Source organism: Enoplosus armatus, chromosome 20, assembly GCF_043641665.1.
Source record: "Enoplosus armatus isolate fEnoArm2 chromosome 20, fEnoArm2.hap1, whole genome shotgun sequence".
Taxonomy (NCBI): domain Eukaryota; kingdom Metazoa; phylum Chordata; class Actinopteri; order Centrarchiformes; family Enoplosidae; genus Enoplosus; species Enoplosus armatus.
The window spans coordinates 6,862,501-6,880,683 of NC_092199.1; the positions used below are offsets into that span (position 1 = coordinate 6,862,501).

The 18,183-nt window shown below is 43.8% G+C and overlaps 1 protein-coding gene across 3 annotated transcripts in view; it reads left to right on the forward strand.

Moving 5' to 3' along the window:
• ctbp2l (C-terminal binding protein 2, like) overlaps nucleotides 1-18,183 on the forward strand; it is a 41,344-nt gene that overhangs the window by 17,575 nt on the left and 5,586 nt on the right. For all 3 annotated transcript variants that reach the window (XM_070926691.1, XM_070926690.1, XM_070926692.1), the window contains 4 exons: nucleotides 7,110-7,264; nucleotides 11,164-11,308; nucleotides 12,826-13,032; nucleotides 16,685-16,899. In XM_070926691.1, coding sequence (XP_070782792.1) covers nucleotides 7,110-7,264; nucleotides 11,164-11,308; nucleotides 12,826-13,032; nucleotides 16,685-16,899 — 722 coding nt within the window. The remainder of the gene's footprint in view (nucleotides 1-7,109; nucleotides 7,265-11,163; nucleotides 11,309-12,825; nucleotides 13,033-16,684; nucleotides 16,900-18,183) is intronic.

Below are 18,183 nucleotides of genomic sequence, written 5' to 3' on the forward strand. Positions count from 1 at the left end.
CAGCAAAAATCTGCATTCTGTGACTATTTATTACAAGAAGCCTGCAAGCTGAATGTTTTGTAGATTCCTCTTTGCTAATGAAAAGAGATAATATGTTGATTTGTTTGTGAATTTAGCTATTTTGCCAACGTGGAACTGGATCCAAAGTGGAAGCGGCGATCAGAACCAAACCCTGCACACAATGCACAGGCCACACATCCATATTGTAACCCCACTCACCCCTCCATGGGCATGTTCCTCCACCCGCACACAGCCTCCTTCTGTGTGACTGGCTGCCTGTGTTAACCGGGGGAAGTGGGTCATGTTTCAGCACAGTGCTGCTCACGGTGGCACAGTAAATGGCTGTAACTGTTGTCGGTCAGCAGCAGCAGCCCCCACCCAGCCTTGTTGACAAGAAGGAGCCACCTGCAAACAGTAGCTTGGGGTTGCTAGGTAACCGGTGGCAGCAGATGATGATAGCATGGTGGAGGGCTTGTCTAGTCTCCCATTACCACTAAAGTGACTTCTGTTGCTTTTTTTTTTCTCTTCTCTTCATATTTTCTTTTTTCCTCCATTTCTGACCACAACACAACTGCGTTTCCCTGCTCCCTTCTGGTCCCTCTTCCCCTCATGGAGGCAATATAACACCAGCAGCAGAGGCCAGCGGTAGGAAGAAACTCCCAGCTCCCTTCCCCGCATAATGGAAACTCTGGCCTCATCTCCCAGTGCGCCGCTCTGCTGCGTCCCCGCTGCCAGACTCTGACTAAGTGTTGCTGGCTCAGGAACCGCAGCCTCCAGCCTGGGCCGGGTTCAGGTTCCACAAGTATTTGTCTACAGGAATGACTAGAATTAAAACACTGATGACTGAGAGAGATTGAGCCCCCCCCCCCCCCCCCCAAAAAAAAAGAAAGTGAAAAAGTCTGATCTCATAAATGCTACTAATCTACGTCAAGTGGTTTTAAGCCTTTTCACCGGAGACCTAGATTTCCAAAATAATTTTCATTGTGACCCAGTTCTCATTTTTTACTGTTGTGCGTTCTAATTGAGAAAAATGTTCTGTTTTTAGATGACTAACTGAGCTCACCACCTTTTAATACAGGGACTTGAAAAGATTTTAGTAACATAAAATCTAGCAGTAATGGATACCAATTTTTAATAAATCATTTCAAGGCCCATTTTCATCATCTTGAAACAAACCCACATGATAAATATTTCTGAGCTTTTAGGAAAAACAGAGAATTCCTTTAGAAATCATCATGTGGTACTTTTATACCATTACAAGTAGCTATCACTAAAGTATGATTCAAGGTCAAGGTTCCAGTGTAAATCTACAGAACAGCTGAGGAGGCAGAGGTGTTTTGTCTTGTCAGTAGGAGAGAAATAATGAGCAACAGGGTGTGGATCTGAAACAGTTCAGTTAATCGAATATGATTTATCTCATATCACTGTAAAATTATCTGTCAGATGAAATAAGCAAACATAACTTTGAGCTCTGGTTAATTTCTGACATTCTGTAATCCATGCAATTAGCAAATTAGGGGCAAAAAAAAATATTTATAGATTAATCGCTAATGAAGAAAATCATTAATTGCAGCCCTGCATCTGACAGAATATATTATTTCACAGACAAGACCCAGCAGGGGGTGTGTATGTGTGTGAACGTGTGTTACATGCGTTTATTCCTTTGGCAGGTAAACCCACGACAGCAGCTACCTCCCTCACTGAAAATGTACGCGTCCCAAATCATCACACACACGCAGACACACATTCGCAGCTTGGCAACAGTTTAGCAACAAGCAGAGGAAGCGGGAACACAGAGGAAAGGAAATGAGGGGGATTAATTAATGGAGGAGTGAAATTAAGAGCACTCTGCCTCCTGTGGTTCTGACATGACCCCCCCCCAACCCTCCACAGCCCCCCGCCCTCAATGTGTGCACATTTGCTGACATTTGATGCACTGTATGTGAGTATGTCGTACTCTTGCCTCTGCTCGATTCATGGCTCAGTTTGAATCTCCGGGTGTTTGTAGTCAGACAGCCAGCGGCTGCTGTAGACCAGGCGGCAGTACAGGAGCCTGCAGAGAACATGGCAGACCTGCTGAACACCCTGTTTTGTTTCTGCATGTTGCCTCTGAACGAGCTGTTACAGCGCTGTTGAAACACCGGAGCTGAGAGAGTGTCACAGTGGAGGTGAAAGTTTGTTTCCATGCAATACAATACAGAATCTGTTTCTGATATTTGTTGGTGTCTGTCATTTCTGTGCTTTGAGGGAAGACCTCAGAGAAATTGTAACCATGCAAAAAAGTTTAATCCCAATCGAGGTAAAAGATAAACAAATTTGAAGGTGCAACTGGTGACATTCAAAAGGGCAGTAAATCATAATTTTGAGAAATCTGCAGATTGCTTTATGGCAAAGGTAGATCCCAGCAAGCACTGATTTGGTGATTTGCAAGTTAAAAAAAAAGTCTATTTGCACCACCACTTGTGTAAGATGATAGCCTAGGTCAGGGATGACTTTCTTTAAGTTTTTCAGTCATTGCACCAATGATTTGCAGGTCAAAAAAGCCTCCACATCCTGGACTGAAAGCTTTTAAATTTATATTTGATATGTGTAGTTAGGACCTGCATCACATTGACGTATATTGTTACTTTTCAACCAAATTTAACCCAGTTTGAAACTAGATGTACAGTCTTTTTCGACCTGTAAATCATGGGTGAAATGAGTGAAAAGCTTAAAAGAACACTCTAAGTTATCATCTTCAATAAAAGCAGGTAAAGGTGCAAAATCTAACCTGCCAGTTTTCAATAGCAATCGACACTACCGCAATATAATTTGTTACATGTAACATAATATGATATTGTAGATAATTAAATACACTATTAGAGACTCTTTTAGATGCACAAACCACAGGCATGCCGTCAAACATCGCCATAGAGAGAAAGGTGATGAGAAGAGTGTCATGAATGCATCAGAACCGGGTGTGGTGGTGTTGTGCAACTGACAGACCCAGCGGTTCTGGTTAAGACTGGTTTGATGTACATGCTGTCAGTTTACCACAGGGTGAGTGTTGCCTGTCACCTCCCTGCTTCCCCTGCCCGAATACATCATCTCCTCTCCATCAAAATCAGCAGAGTGAGAATCAATCTGTCATGCAGAACACGCACACAAATACGCACTCCAGCTCCTCGAAAGACAGCGAGAGGGAAGGAAATAAAAGACAGAAAAGGTAGAGAAGGAATGACAGTTGAGGTGAAAGGATGACAGAGTGAGGAGGGGGCAGTGATTACTAAAAGACAGCTGAGGAACGATGGCAGAGGTGGGGAAGAAATTTACGTGAGAAGAGAGATGAAGGAAGGAGAAAGCAGATACATGGTGAGCAAACAGAGATACAGAGCGAGACATCAGCAGGAAGGAGGAGCTGTCAGAAGATGCTATCATACAGGGAGAGATCTGGGAAAATACAACACTATAGACGATACGGTGAAATGTAGCAGCAGAAGAGTCGGTGAGAGCGAGATTGAAAGAGTACGAGACTGAAAGGTCAGAGAGACGGAGAGAAACCCAGTGGATGATTCATGAAGTTCAGCCTGTCTAACTTCTGCCTGAGGGTGCCTGCCGCTCCTCTCCCCTACCGCCTCATCCACAGCTTCTCTCACCTGCACACCCACTGCTGTCTATAATCTGTATAAGCCAGTAACTAGTGGCTTAAATGAAGCAGGGAGAAGGTTACAGGTGTTCTGGGTCTTTCCTGTGAGTTGAGGACAGCCTTGCATGCTGCAAACCTGCAATGCCTTAATCAAGATTTTTGATATTTCCTTTCAATCGAGCTACTCTGTGTGGTGTGAAAGTGGTTGCCTGTACTGTAGTGCTGAAATCAATCAACTCAGCTGCCCTACTGCCTGAGCTTTTTAGCCACTTTTAGCTTATTGTTTTGGCTTTACTGCACATTTATGATTGATTCTGAGCAAACAAGCTCTGCGAAACCCACTTTACATCACTTGCCCAGCACTAAATTGTATATAGATAGCAACTTGCTGGTAAAATAAGAATAAAGATCGATTGGTCAGTGTATTACTTTTACAATTAATGGATTGTTTACTAAATGTCAGAAAAATAGCAGCTCATTACCTTAAATCAGATGTCTTTAAATGGCTTTTTTGTTTGATCAATAGTCTAAAACCCAAATATATTCAATTAACACTGATATGCAGAGGAAAGCAGATAATCGTCATATTTGAGAAGCTGGAACCAGTGAATGTTTTGTATTTTAGTTTGATTAATGACGAACAATTAATCTATTATCAGAATTGTTGTTTAATTCTTGTTTGTGCGCTCTGTCTCAGATGTGGTCAGGCACTAAATGCACTAGTGCACTCTCTCACATCCTCACCAGTTCGGCGTAATGGACTCAGCTGCCTCCATTAATATTCAACAGGCTGTCAGTTGCAGATGTGGCACAGACAGCCAAGTCGCCACGCCTCACCTTTCCCGCCGTCATGTCACCCGTCTTGAACAGGGAGTGTGATAAGTAGGCATGGAAGCGGTGATGGTGGTTGGTGGAGGGCTACGGGTGAGGAGGAGGCGGGAGGCGGCTGTCTGTCTGTCAGGAGAGAAAACATCTCCTCCGCCCTTTGCACCGAGAGTGTGAGGAGGATACGGGCGTTTGCGCCTCCGACCTCAACTCTCAGCACAGACGCCAGCGATGCCAAAAATAAAGTGCATTAAAACTGGCAGCCAACGACTGTTAAGTGATCACCATGACAATAGGCGGATGGCATGGGGAGATGACACCTCCCCCTCGATCCTCCCTGTGCCCTGAGAGGCTGCACTGCTGGACAGCTGGGCTTTCTCTCTCCTTTCATCCTCCTCTTCTTCTGTGATATGTCTCCTGGGAGCTCTTCAAGCTAACAGGCAGTGTTTAGTCTGTTTTTATGCACGCTCATTTTACATTTTAATTTCACTCTTCTCTGTCTCGCTGTTTTTCCTCCCTACCCCCCTCCCACCTGTTTGTTTTCCCTCTGTGCATTTCAGCCTGTTTGTGCGACGGTCGCACACAATTTTCTCAATCTTAAATCTCCTAATCTCACCTTTATCTGGCCTAATCAGCCTCTTCTGCTGCTGTAATCCCACAGAGCATGTCCTTAATGAGCCTTCCTCCACCTCTCCTCTCCTTTTCCCTTCCTCCACCCTGCTCCTTATCTCGACCCACGGAGTCTGACGTGAGCGTAATCTTCGGGATAACTTTAAGAGCACACAAATGCACACACCTGCACTCACACACACACACAGGCACAGAGTGAGGTCACACTTAAGCACCCAGATGCAAATCTTAGCAGCGAAACAATAGATAAGAAAGTGATGTCATGAAATCACACAGAAACATTCGTGCTGTTTTAGGGGTCTTCTGGAGGTGACTTTTGGCCTGTCCTGTCAGCTTGGACAGATCCATCGCTGCTGACTGAGAGTGAAGATCATGACCTGTGCAGTGTTAGGGCGCTGGTACTCAGTGGGGAACAGTTGCTTTCTTTCTCAGGTCCGTCCATCCACTGGCTGGCTTCTGAGCGCCGAGCAGCATGAATATTTATGCCCCTCACTTGTTAACATTGTATGAAGCAGGACTCATAATTGTCTGTCTTCTCAGCGCGACACGTCTTCTTCAGTGGGATGTGTGAGAAGGTCGGCCCACTGGGGAGCTCGGCTCGGCTCTCTTCACTTTAAGTGAGAAAACTGGCGAGAGGGAGGGAGAAAGAGTTGAGCGCAGACAAAACCAGAAATGCAACACGCACTTTGTCAAGTGCGCTGAAGTGCAGTTGTGAGTTGGCTGTGGGTTTGTTTCAGGCTTGTAGCGTTTTCTCCAACGCTCTCCATTTCAATGATACATGGCTCTTTTGAGGCAGGGCAGCAGAGAAACTCATTTCTGAAGATGTAGCTTGCAGTTTCTCTCTTTTTTTTCTTCGTCTTCTGTTCTACAGCTGCTGGTTCCACTCACACCGAGGCAAATGTAGGATCCTCTCCCTTGAACTGAGAAATGAGAACAACCAAAGTGTGTGTGCTGTAGTGTAAAGTTGTTATACGTGCACACAAGGGAATATATTCTTCTTGGTATGACAGAGTGTATGTGTGTGTGTGTGCACCTGCATACAGTATATAGTATATTTTTATCCACTTCCCGTCACGTATCTCTGTATGTGATGTAAACGTTTGGGAGCCCTGAGACCGAGAGGATTCCTGTAAATGAGGCTGTGGTCTAATCCAGTCTTGAGTAGGCACATTGATTTATTGAGCAACGCCTGGTAGTTTGGAAAAGAAGCCCTGCTTCCTGCTATATTCTAATCAGTACGTGCTCACATAAGTGCACACGTGCACACACACACAGCAGGTTATTATCATCGGAGTCTTTTATTTTTCAAGGAAACATTGATGAATTGACTCCAGCTGGCTGGAGAGTGTCACTTGCTGATTTTTGGTCTAATCATTTGCACAGTGGGTGTTTCTTCCAGTAAAACTTGTGCGCTGGTCCAATTGTGTTTTTCATTATGGATTTTTTTTTTTTTTTTATGGTGATTTTTTTTGTGTGTAATGTTTTTTAATACTCTTCACATATCTTGTTACACATTATCTGTAACAACTTGAATCATGAATGCAAAATGAAAATTATAAGACAAGATATTTTATCACATAAACCTAGCAGAGTCTAGCCATGCAAGTTGTTTTGGGATAACCACCACTGACACTAATATCACCATCCCAAAACAATGAAAAATAATGTTTGACCTTAACACAAGTGTGTTTTTGCTGAAACGACAGTTTTCATATGGACTATTTCTTTATTTGCAAGTACAGTGGTTCTTCTTTTCAATGATTTTGTCAGCGCAAATGAAATGTTAGAGGCAGAAATCTCAGAATCTCAGGAAGTGAAACTGAAACTCATCTGCATGCTTACACACAACTAGGGGTAAGAGGAAAAAATATAGTCGGTCTTTTTGTAAGCAGGCTGAACTGACCCTTTACAGCCTTTAAGCTCCGAGATTACAAGCAACCAAGTGGTAAGGGTTGAAGCCTTAATGCTTAGACAATCGTGAAAAATATTCTCTGAAATAATCATCCTTCCCTTCTCCATCTGTCTCCAGGTATTCGGCCCCAAATCATGAACGGGCCAATGCATCCGCGCCCCCTGGTGGCGCTGCTGGACGGGCGCGACTGCACCGTGGAGATGCCCATTCTGAAAGACTTGGCGACTGTCGCCTTCTGTGATGCTCAGTCCACACAGGAGATACACGAGAAGGTAGAAAACACACACACACACACACTGCAGTTAACTTTCGTAGTGCTTCACATCAGAGCAGCAGAAAGTCGATGGGGAGAAAGAGCCTGTCACTCACTCATACCTGCACTTTCTTTTCCTATCACAGCGCTGATATGTGAAGCCCGTTATATTGGCCCCATACGCACTTGCCAGTTAAAATATAGTGGCTTCATTATGATTTGATGTCACTTTGTGGCACAGAGTGCAATGCCTATATCAGTGCCATTGTTCTAATAGAGAGTCTTGTATGGCGGAGATGCAGTGTAATTACATTGGCTTGTAGAGGCTCTTTATTGCTTTTTATGCAGCGCCGTGGCTGCAAAACAATATATGGCCACGGAGATGGGTATCACCGAAGTGCTATCTCTCCATCTGCAGACGGAGTGAGAGCCGCTACATCTTTCCTCTTGCTGTTTTTATGAAAATGGGACATATTAAAAACGAAGCATTTGCATAGAGATCAATTCAATCAAAGACCTTGGGCGGTGAGGAGAAGGGGGGAGCGGGGAGCTTTTTGTTTGTTTTAACACTGCCTTATCAGGAGAAACATGATTGTAATGTTCACCTCGCCAGCATATTCAGCAGTTCACAGTAATAACTTGCAGTCTAGATACCCAGAGGGGCGGTGTAGATTGAAAATGTCCAATCTCTTCTTTCTGCGGCATGGATGCAGAGATGCAGCGCTGATAACTCGGGGAGTTTCAGTATGATGTTGTCAGGCCAGACACCAGCTGCCACACTCTCCTCCATCCACACCAGAAGAGAAACTCATGGGAAAAGCTTGTCAAGGGTGCAATATGAAAGTGGCCCGAGGTTATGTCAGGTCTTCTACCCTGTAATCCCTTATTTCTCGGGTGATAGGGGCATGATGAAACACACAGGCGAATACTGATCAAGATCAAATTACAATGCCACTTCAGTGAGACTGAATCCTGCACCCAGCACCTGCGCTCCAACATCATCATCCAAGGTCGATGATCCCTGGTCTTTCTCACAGTCCATCGTGTCTCATAGTCACATGTGGCTTGTAAAAGTTGGATGATAGCCTATATGGCATTGAGTCAACATTGGCTTATCACACTGTACACTGCCTGACTGTTCATCCAATTGTGGTGTTAAGATTAGGGCTGCAACTAAAGACTGTTTGCGTTAGCAAATGATCTACAGATATTTTGTTTTTGTCTATAAAATGTCAGGAAATCGTTAAATTGGGTTTTGGATTGTTTGCACAAAACAAGCCAAGCTAAAGTTAGCTTTGCCTGGTTACAAATGTATTAAATATACAATTATATGAAATAAAGAATAGCCCAAATCCTCACATTTGAAAAGTAGGAACCAGCAAATGTTTGGCATTTTTGCATTATAAGTAACTATAAACTATTATTCGATTATCAAAATCGAAGACTTAATGTTATATCATTTTTGCATGAAAGCCAAAATGTCAAACTATTCTTAAGTCCATATTATCTAGAGCATACCGCTGTTTTTATTATTTAATCTTTACTTTGCCATGTTAGCCTCATTCATATAAAGAATCTCCTTTTACTGACATGTCTGCTTCATGCATTCTGCATTCTGGATTTAAAAGGAGCAACCTTTAAGGAGTAACAGCTTTCTCTTTATAATGTACTCATGTACTCGCTTATTGTGTGATGTTCTGCAGTGTGTAATGCTTTTTATGTATTGTTTAATGCTGTTATCATGGACCATGTCACCCTTTAAGAAGTGCCAAATGCTAAAAAGCAACATTTTGAACAGCACATCTTCCCTGGCAGGTGGAGAAAGTCTACATTCACACTGCTCACTAGTGGGATGACCTCATAGCCATAAAATCCCTCCCCAGTACGCCACAGAGTCAAACACACGCACACAAACCGTACACTACGTGGATCACCAAATCAAAGCTCCTTTTCAACAGTAACAGTCTAGTCTGTCACGCTCTCCCAGGCCAAAAGGGGAGGCCTCGCTGACGTGTCAGAAAAGCCCAGGCATCATCAGAAACAATTAAATGTTAAAAGCACTGAGGCTTTGGTTACAGTCGGGGGGGGGGGGGGGTATAGATTAGGTCAGAGTTTCCATTAAAATAAAAATTCCCCACAAAAAAAGCTTCATTGCTCGCACTAAAAGACTCCTTCTCCAGCTCAGAAACAACACTAGACCTTCAGGCTTAGCCCGGAGGGAAAGAAGAAGAAGAAGAAGAGTGTGTGTGTGTGTGTGTGTGTGTGTGTGCGTGTGCGCATGCATTTTGACTGGCCGTGTATGCATATGCGTATGCAGTGTTTTAACCTTGGACTGGTATCTGGAAGGCCTGTCCGGGACACTGCTCTAATAAAAGCAGTATGGAAATTCAGAGCTAATCTGCTAATCACAGGAAAGCTAATGCAGTTTGGCTGGAGGTGAATGCAGAGCTGTTATTTGGGTGCTGACAGGGGCTGTTGCTGATACTGAGGGGGAATAGTTTAGATCCACATCAGACTGAATCACATGCCAGGTCACCTTGTCCATGTCAAGTGGCAGAGCAGCAGCGTTTCCCTCCCCCGAGGTGATTTGAATTCAGACTTTTTTTCTCCCTGAGGCAAACTCGTACATTTTGTGATTTTCTACACTAAGAAGTCTTGTCTTGTCTTTGGTTTAGCAGGAAATCTAAAAACCTTTGGATGAAAGTTAGGTCATGAGGCGAGGAGCAAGTGATTTGATTTTGATTTGTACTGCTCTGGATTCAACGACGCCACCATGTGGTCATTTATAAAGCACTGTAAATTGTGGCACATTATTCCTAAACTGGGACAAGCATTTTCTTCTCAGGATTGCTTGATTTAAGATGAATGAAGCAGAGTAGTCCAGGTCCTTTTTTGCCTAAACAGATTGGATTAGCTCTGTTTAAAACACAATTATGTGCTGCTTCTTGTTTCGGGTACATTTTAGGGTTGTTGACGTTATTGGGGGAGCATTGACATCACACATTTGGCTTGGAGAAACACTTTCTGTTCCCACTTTGCCAACTTTTAGCCACAACACATCAACATCTAACTCAAGTCAAGTCGAATTTATTTATACAGCCCATAATTGCAAGGTTGTCGCTGTGGGTTTTACAATCTGTACAATATATCACATTCTTAGTCTTAGACTAAGGAAAACTTGTATAGGAGAAGAACTCTTCCAGGAGGCACAGACATATAATTGCTGCAAGTACCAAGTACAGGCGTACCAGTACTAGAATCAGAATACAGAGAAACAGAAATACAGTATACAAATAAGACCTGCAAAGCAGCAACTTTTTTTGTGGATAGGTGTGTCTTGATTGCTGTTCAGTCACTCAAGAAGCATTTTATTGCCAGATGTAAATGGGTCAAAATCTTTATTGGCGTCCTTTTTTTCTATGACTGACCACATGGTATCGTATCTTAAGGTTCATCCTGCGATCAGCAGCTGGCTTGACCTCTTTGTCCAGTCAATTGCCCAGATCCTTTGTCCATAAACACCCTCGGGGCTGAGTGCAATTGTGATGACCATGCGGAACCGCAGCCCCTCTGACACAATGTAATGACTTGATCCACTTCAGCGCAGGTCTGTAAAAGGAAGTATGTGTTAATGCTGCTGGTGGTCATGTGACGTCTGTAGTGAAATCTTCGTCCACGTTTTCTTAAGTCACGGCGGACGTGATTTTCATGGCTCCTCTGGAAGGAATGCGATCTTGTGATTGTCACGGGGTCTCATGAACTCAAATGCGTGAATAGCAATGTTGCGTGGGCCGCATGAATGAATGGACAAAATGATCAACAAAAGAAAGGCAGATTGATGAATGAAATACTGTCATTGAATAAAAAAAATAAATAACACTTGCGTTAAATCATCACCATAAATATGTCTGTCTGCAGGTGCTCAATGAAGCAGTGGGAGCCATGATGTACCACACCATCACCCTGACCAGAGAGGACCTGGAAAAGTTCAAAGCTCTACGCATCATCATCCGCATTGGCAGCGGCTACGACAACATCGACATCAAGGCTGCTGGAGAGCTGGGTACGAACTCTCAAAACAGTCACTGCTAAAACATAACCAGAGTCATAGTCATATCCAGTAATGCACAGCATAGTAAATTGATAGTTATGTGATCAAATTTGTATTGTGTCTAGAGTTGTGTGTGTGTCTGTTTCTGTTCTGTTACATGTATGTGTCTGTTTAATGGTCTTAACATTTCAGAGATTTTTGTTTTTCGTGTCTGAGCAAGATCATAGTAGACTTGCGTTGCTTTGAAGTTTACCCGTTGTATTGATTTCTTCATGAGGAGTAGTGTGGATTGGTGTCTGCTTATTTGATCGTTCATTTGTTCTTTAATCACATGTGATACCTCGGGTGCCAGTAATCAGATTTAGGTGAATCTTGGGATGATTCATCGCGCCACTGCAATGTGGCATGTCGAAATCTGCAGTGATTGGCCAAAGGGGGACGCTGTATTTAGAGGTCAAAACAACATCACACAGTCGATAGTGATTTTGCCTAAAGGGGGACTGCTTCATGTTTACTGTTTCCTCATTTTTTACTGTATGGATTTTCAGAACAGTATCAAAGACCGCATTAAAGAGTCAGATGAATGGTGGACATCCTACCGTGAGCCAGAATGTTCAAAGAGACCAAAAAGAGAAAGACACAGAGCGAGGGGAGTTCAGTCTTCTCTCTGAACCACCACCCAGGCTTATATCAGCAGGCTGGTGGCTCAAACAGCCCTTACAGTTGACAAAGCTGCCATTTCCCTGCCAATGCGAGATACTGTGTCTAACTGCCACCCACTCACCGGAGGCGCACTGCCTCGCAACGCAGGAGTCAAAAGCTATCGTGCCTGGAGAAGGCGGCGCTGATATGACGGCTGTTCTCGGGGAGAAGAAAAGGGGCCATTGATTGAGCGGGCTCTGGCTATTTTTTGCTGTCCAGAGACGGCTGCGCTGTTACTCTGAGATACAGAGTGGGATGAGGACATTAGAGGAGAATGAGGGCAGACAGAAGTGCTTAAGTGTCGATAATGAAAATCTTTGTGTTGCTGGAGGATAGGCAAGGTAATACCATAAGGTCAGGGGTTTGAATTCCCTGAAGGCAACAAAATTATGAGCATTTCACTTCTGGAGGTTTATTATGCATGTGCACATACATTTAGATAGAAAAGGGCTCCGCAATAATTCAATATTAGGCTACAGACTTTTAGTGGAATCATATTATGATAATATAATCATATCGTTTTACAAAATTCTGTCGCCCAAATGAGTGATTCTAAGCAAACTGTGATTAAAAATAAGCCAAAGTAGAATATGAATTTGTTCGTAACTCAGTTCTCGGGACGATGTGTATTCAATGACGTAAGCAGAAGTTCAACCCATCAGCCAACAGCCCAGTATCATTAACTGGTCATACTGTAATTAAACAGGACAGAATTGGGCAACTTCTATTGGAATACCACAATTAGAATTATAATATTGATTTCAGGCATATTGTTTAGCCCTGAGCTAGATTAACTGCCTTGTGTGTGTTTGTTGTTCTTTCTGTAGGCATTGCTGTGTGTAATATTCCCTCGGCAGCTGTGGAGGAGACAGCAGACTCCACCGTGTGCCACATCCTCAACCTTTACCGGCGAAACACCTGGCTCTACCAGGCTCTCCGGGAGGGCACGCGGGTCCAGAGCGTAGAGCAGATCCGCGAGGTGGCGTCCGGCGCCGCCCGCATCCGTGGTGAAACCCTGGGCCTCATCGGCTTTGGTTAGTATCATTTATTCCTCTTTTATTTTTTTTCTCCAGCTTTCTAACTCTTACCTTTCCTCTTATTTGTGTTTTTTCACTCCCTCCATACTGTGTTTTCATATCCTCTCACTGCTCAGTGTGCCTTCTGCTTTCCTGCCCTGATAAGGTTATTTTCTCCCTCTGCCCGTCCCACAGATTATCTCAAGGTTGTCTGTTTCGCCTCCCTCCGGGCTGGCTTCCTTTTCTCTGCCACACTGTTCTCTCATCCCAACGCTCTAACGCTCACCATTATATCTCCATTATTCTCTCTTCTTCTGTTTTCCACTCTTCTTCTCTGTCACTGTGGTCCCTCGACACCTTGCCCTGCCATAATCGGGCCCCCCATGGTAGACTGGATTCTGCCTGCGTGTGTTTGTTACAGTGTTTCCCTCCCTGCACCTGTTTTAATGCTGATTGTGTGTATTTGTGCGTCATTCTGCACTGTCTCGACATCAGTGGGCTGACAGAAGCTGTCTTCTCACAAGCCTTTCCAGAGTGCCACCTTATCTGTGTCCACATACACTCCCCACACACACACGCAAAGCACAACCTCCTCCCTCCTACAGGTCCCAGACAGCCTCCTAGACTTACTGTGCCCAAACAGCATGCCAGGAGAGGCAGGGAGAGCCCCCCAGCCCTCCCCTCCTCCGACCATCTCTCTCTTTCTCACCCAATCCTCCCACCTCCAGCCTCCTCTCCCGGTCTTTCTGGCTCAAGCCGTCTTCAAAACAATGTCCATTGTCAGCGGGAGGTTGGGGAGAGTGAAGGCCTCCTGGTGTTTGTTTGTAGGACTCTGCACATACAGCCAGCCGCACAACTCTGCAGGCTGCGAACACACAGAATGGAAAAAAACCTCTGGCTCTGGAGCAACAATAGACTCAGGAGCACTTTAAGTAGTAGCCATGCCAACCTTGTAGGCCTTTACATTCTGTGTTGGGCCACTTAAAAATTCATTCATTTGTAATAGTATTGATTTGGCTATCACTCCCTTTGTTTTACACCCCCCAAAAATAGCACTAACAATGAGATTATCTCTCAGCTTCAGAAATAAGGATAAATTGAAGTCCCTCCTGCACATTTCTGTAAGCTTAAAGGATTTATGGATTGGACTTCAACTTCAATTTGATATTTATATGGTGTAACAAATGTGACAACTGTATTTTGTTTTTGTTGTCATAGTTGTTATGAATAATACTGCAAAAGTGCTGAAATGTTTTTACTAATAGTTAAAAATGGTAAAAGTTAATCCATTTAAAACTAAGAAAATGAGTTATAGAAGTCAAGCGTGAAAGTTCATTCATGACCTTGGAAGAGTTTGGGAGAAAAGTATCTTCACTAAAGGGCCACTTACTACCGACATAATCTGTTCAGGTGAAATCCACAACAACTGCACAGGTTTTGAGTGCCAGCTGTACACATGAACACTGAAAGGGCTGTTTTACAAAAGCAGCATTCCTTCCTTCATGTTGGCCTTGACCAATCACCACCACATCTGCCGCACCGCCACCAGGTTGGACAGAGTTGATTTCACAAGTCTGTTATGTGGTGGCCTTACATTTTGTCCTTTGACTGTGGATAAATGGGCAACACAAAGCAAAAGCCTGCTGCCAAGAGTTGAGAGCGAGGTGCCAGAGATCGAAATGTTCAGATCCACCTGAGTATATTCTCTCTTTTAGTGGCATTGATTGATGTGGGAAGGTAGAGAGGGAGGCTTAGAAATACAGAAAGGAGATAACCTGGGGGGGGGGAGGGTCTCTGTATTAAAGGAAAAATCCATTCGAAAATACTTAATCGTTTTCTGATAGTTTCTAGTGCAGTACATCAGAATTGTGAATATTTTCAGATTCAGAAAACTTCAACTCTAATCATTAGACTCTATTGTAAATCCCTCAAAATCAAAGAGATACAATTTCTCTGTAAAACCACCACTTTGCACCAATTTTCCAACAATCACACAGGCAGAAAATCGTTGCAGAAGAAGCAGAGATGCCAATTTCGACATCCTCCCAGCAGCCTCAGTAAATCAGATTGTACTGCAGCCACAACACGGCCTGGTCTGTTTCAAACTGACTGGGAAAACTCATTCCCCTGCTGCTGCTGTCAGCATCGCTCTTTCAACCTGCACTTATAACCAGCAGCTGAATGCAACAAGTTCGTGCTTGTGCTCTGTGCGTTGTCAAAAGGTATTCTGGGAAATACAGGGAACAAAGTAACTGAAGCAGAAGTGCACACGTCTAGTTGAGGAAAAAAATGGATGCACCAGAAGGATATGGATGGATGGATATTTTTTTACTATAATCAAAACAGCTGTAATTCATCACCATCATGAAAAAGAATGGCCTGAGTGATTGTATTACAAGGAGTCTTTATGCTGCCGTCTCTTATTGGCAAATCAAAAGAGATTAAAAAAAGAAGAGAGAGAATGATTCTCCTTGACCGTGGAGCCTAAGAGCGGGACATAATGCTTCATCACAAAGAGGATCTTGAGAGTGTAAAGGACCTTATCAATCCTTTCCACGAGCAACAACATCCAACTCTCCATCACTCTCTCTCTCTCTCAGCTGCTGCTGAGCCGGAGCGGGCATCGACTCTCAGCCTACACAACAAATGGCTGTGAGAGACAGAGGGAGAGGCTGATATACTACAGATTCACTTTCTGATTCACCGTCTCACAGCCTCGACCACAGAACAGTTGCCTCACATTGTCCTCTTCCTGCGAAATTATGTCTCCATCATGACTCCATCACTTATCCCTCTTTAATCATTTTCTCTCTAACAGCAACAAATCTCTTTTTGTCTCTTGTAGACACCAAGAAATGATCTCTTTACTTCCTTAATATGATATAATTAATGTGCAAACAGGATGTTGGAGCAGAGTGATCATCAAGTGTAAACTAATGGACTACAAGAGAAGAGCTGTTTGATTTGATAGAAGGGACAGGAGCAGCTTTATTGGTTAGATTTTATGTCCACGCCCTCTAGATGATATCACCAATAAAGATTCACTTTGTTCTAGGGAATGAGCGTTTTTTTTGGATGTTAAACTGTCTATTTTATGGCGTCTTAAAGTTATTATATTTCGCTCATTCATGATCATCGTGTATTCAACGGGAATGATGTTTACTGCATGTAGTAGTATTCATTATGATGTGATTACAGCCCTTGACTTCATGCAAATGTATTGCCTCAGAAACACTGAACTTACCAGGGATGATCTTACTGTTGATCTTGAATTATATATTTATGTAGTTATTGGTTTATTTAACAGGGACAGCACACATAATAAAGATTGCTTTATATGTTCCAGAGTTATCCTAAAGGCTGTTTCTCATCTCTAGGCCCCAGAATACACTGGTGAAAATGTGATGCACATTTTCCAAGTCATATATTCTGTCCACTTGTCATCCAGTTGTGGTTATATGTAAGAATCATTCACTGGACTGAAGCTTGGCAGGAAATCATTTGAACTGTCTCAATTTGTGACATTAGTTACTGAAAACATGATCCAAAACATTGAGAATACCCACTCTAGATAAAAGCAACAACTAAATACCTAAGATGTAATATAAATGCCTCTCTGTCCTGTGTTTGACTATGCACATAAATAAACACACTCTCTCTGTGTCCTCAGGGCGTTCAGGCCAGGCAGTGGCGGTGCGGGCCAAGGTTTTCGGCTTCAACGTCATCTTCTACGACCCCTACCTGCAGGACGGCCTGGAGCGCTCGCTGGGCGTCCAGCGCGTCTACACCCTGCAGGACCTGCTCTACCAGAGCGACTGCGTCTCTCTGCACTGCAACCTGAACGAACACAACCACCACCTCATCAACGACTTCACCATCAAACAGGTGCATTAGTAAAACGCACACATACACATGCGTACGTGTCTTCCAGACAGAGCCGAACATCCCATTGAACAGCTGTGACCTGACCTGGGCTTAATGCAGTGCTATCTAGCAGGTAGACAAGCAGAGCTGCTGGTGTATTATTACTCTGTCAGCCTGGAGGCTGTCCTAAAGAGCATTATAGCCGATAGAGAGAGAGGGGAAAAAAGAAAGCGAGGAAACGGCAGCAGCCTTCCTGCCTGCACATTCCCTGCTCTTTATCTTAAGCTCCACCAAAGCTGGACACAAATTCATTCCTTTGCTCTGTCAAATGCAATTAGCGCCAGCCCACGGCTACAGCAAATATATCGACTAGGCTGCACAGCAGGAGAGCACTGCGAGGGGAAAGTGCTGCTCTCTGAGTCAATATCCAAGGCGCTGCCTGGGGTGACACCTGCAGGGAGGCCGAGGAACTGCACAGGCTGAAGAAGCATCTCCTCGCTGTCGATATCTCCCCATGTTGCCACTCACTGTTCCTCTGTCTTTGTCTTGCCTCCCATGTGCCCTTCTTACAGTGTGTGAGGAGACCAAGTGAAGTGGGTGTAGGGTAATAGCCTAACCTAGTTAACTCTGTGTCTTTTCTGAAGCTTAAGATTCTCAGCTGCCTCTTAAGTGCTGCAATGAAAGAACACTTTCCTCTCTTTCCTCACCAAAAATCTTGGCAGTCGTTCTCAGCATCTAAAGTAGAAACGTGTGTGTGTGTGTGTGTGTGTGTGTGTGTGTGTGTGTGCGCATGTTTGTGTGTTTCTGTGTGTGTCAAAACCACCAAGGCCTAATAAAAGACTGCCTGCCAGCATAAAGGCTTTTCATGCCCCTGGATTTCAGCTTTTGTCAAGATTAAGGGATTACTTTCTTCTGAGCATATTCATTTGATTTTTTTTCCTTCCTCCCTCTTACACTTTTTGTTGTGCCTTTTTTTTTTTTCCCCCACAAGCTGCAAGGGGTGGTGGCGCTGCCTCATCTTTCAGCTCATCCCCCATCCTTCATTTCATCTCTTGGTTTTGGATAAAGACTGTTCTCTATCCCACATCTGACAGTATTTTCCCAGGTGCTGTCTGTCTCCTAGATCTTTCAGGTGTCAGGCACAACAAAGGTGTCACCGATGGGTTTTTTTCTCTCAATTTCTGTCCCGTGTAATATGTTTTAAGACCCTCAAATGCAGACATCCAATCCAGATTGATGTTCCGCTTTAGATCAGACAGATTCATTTGACTGCCAGGCTGACAGACATACAAAAAAACACACACA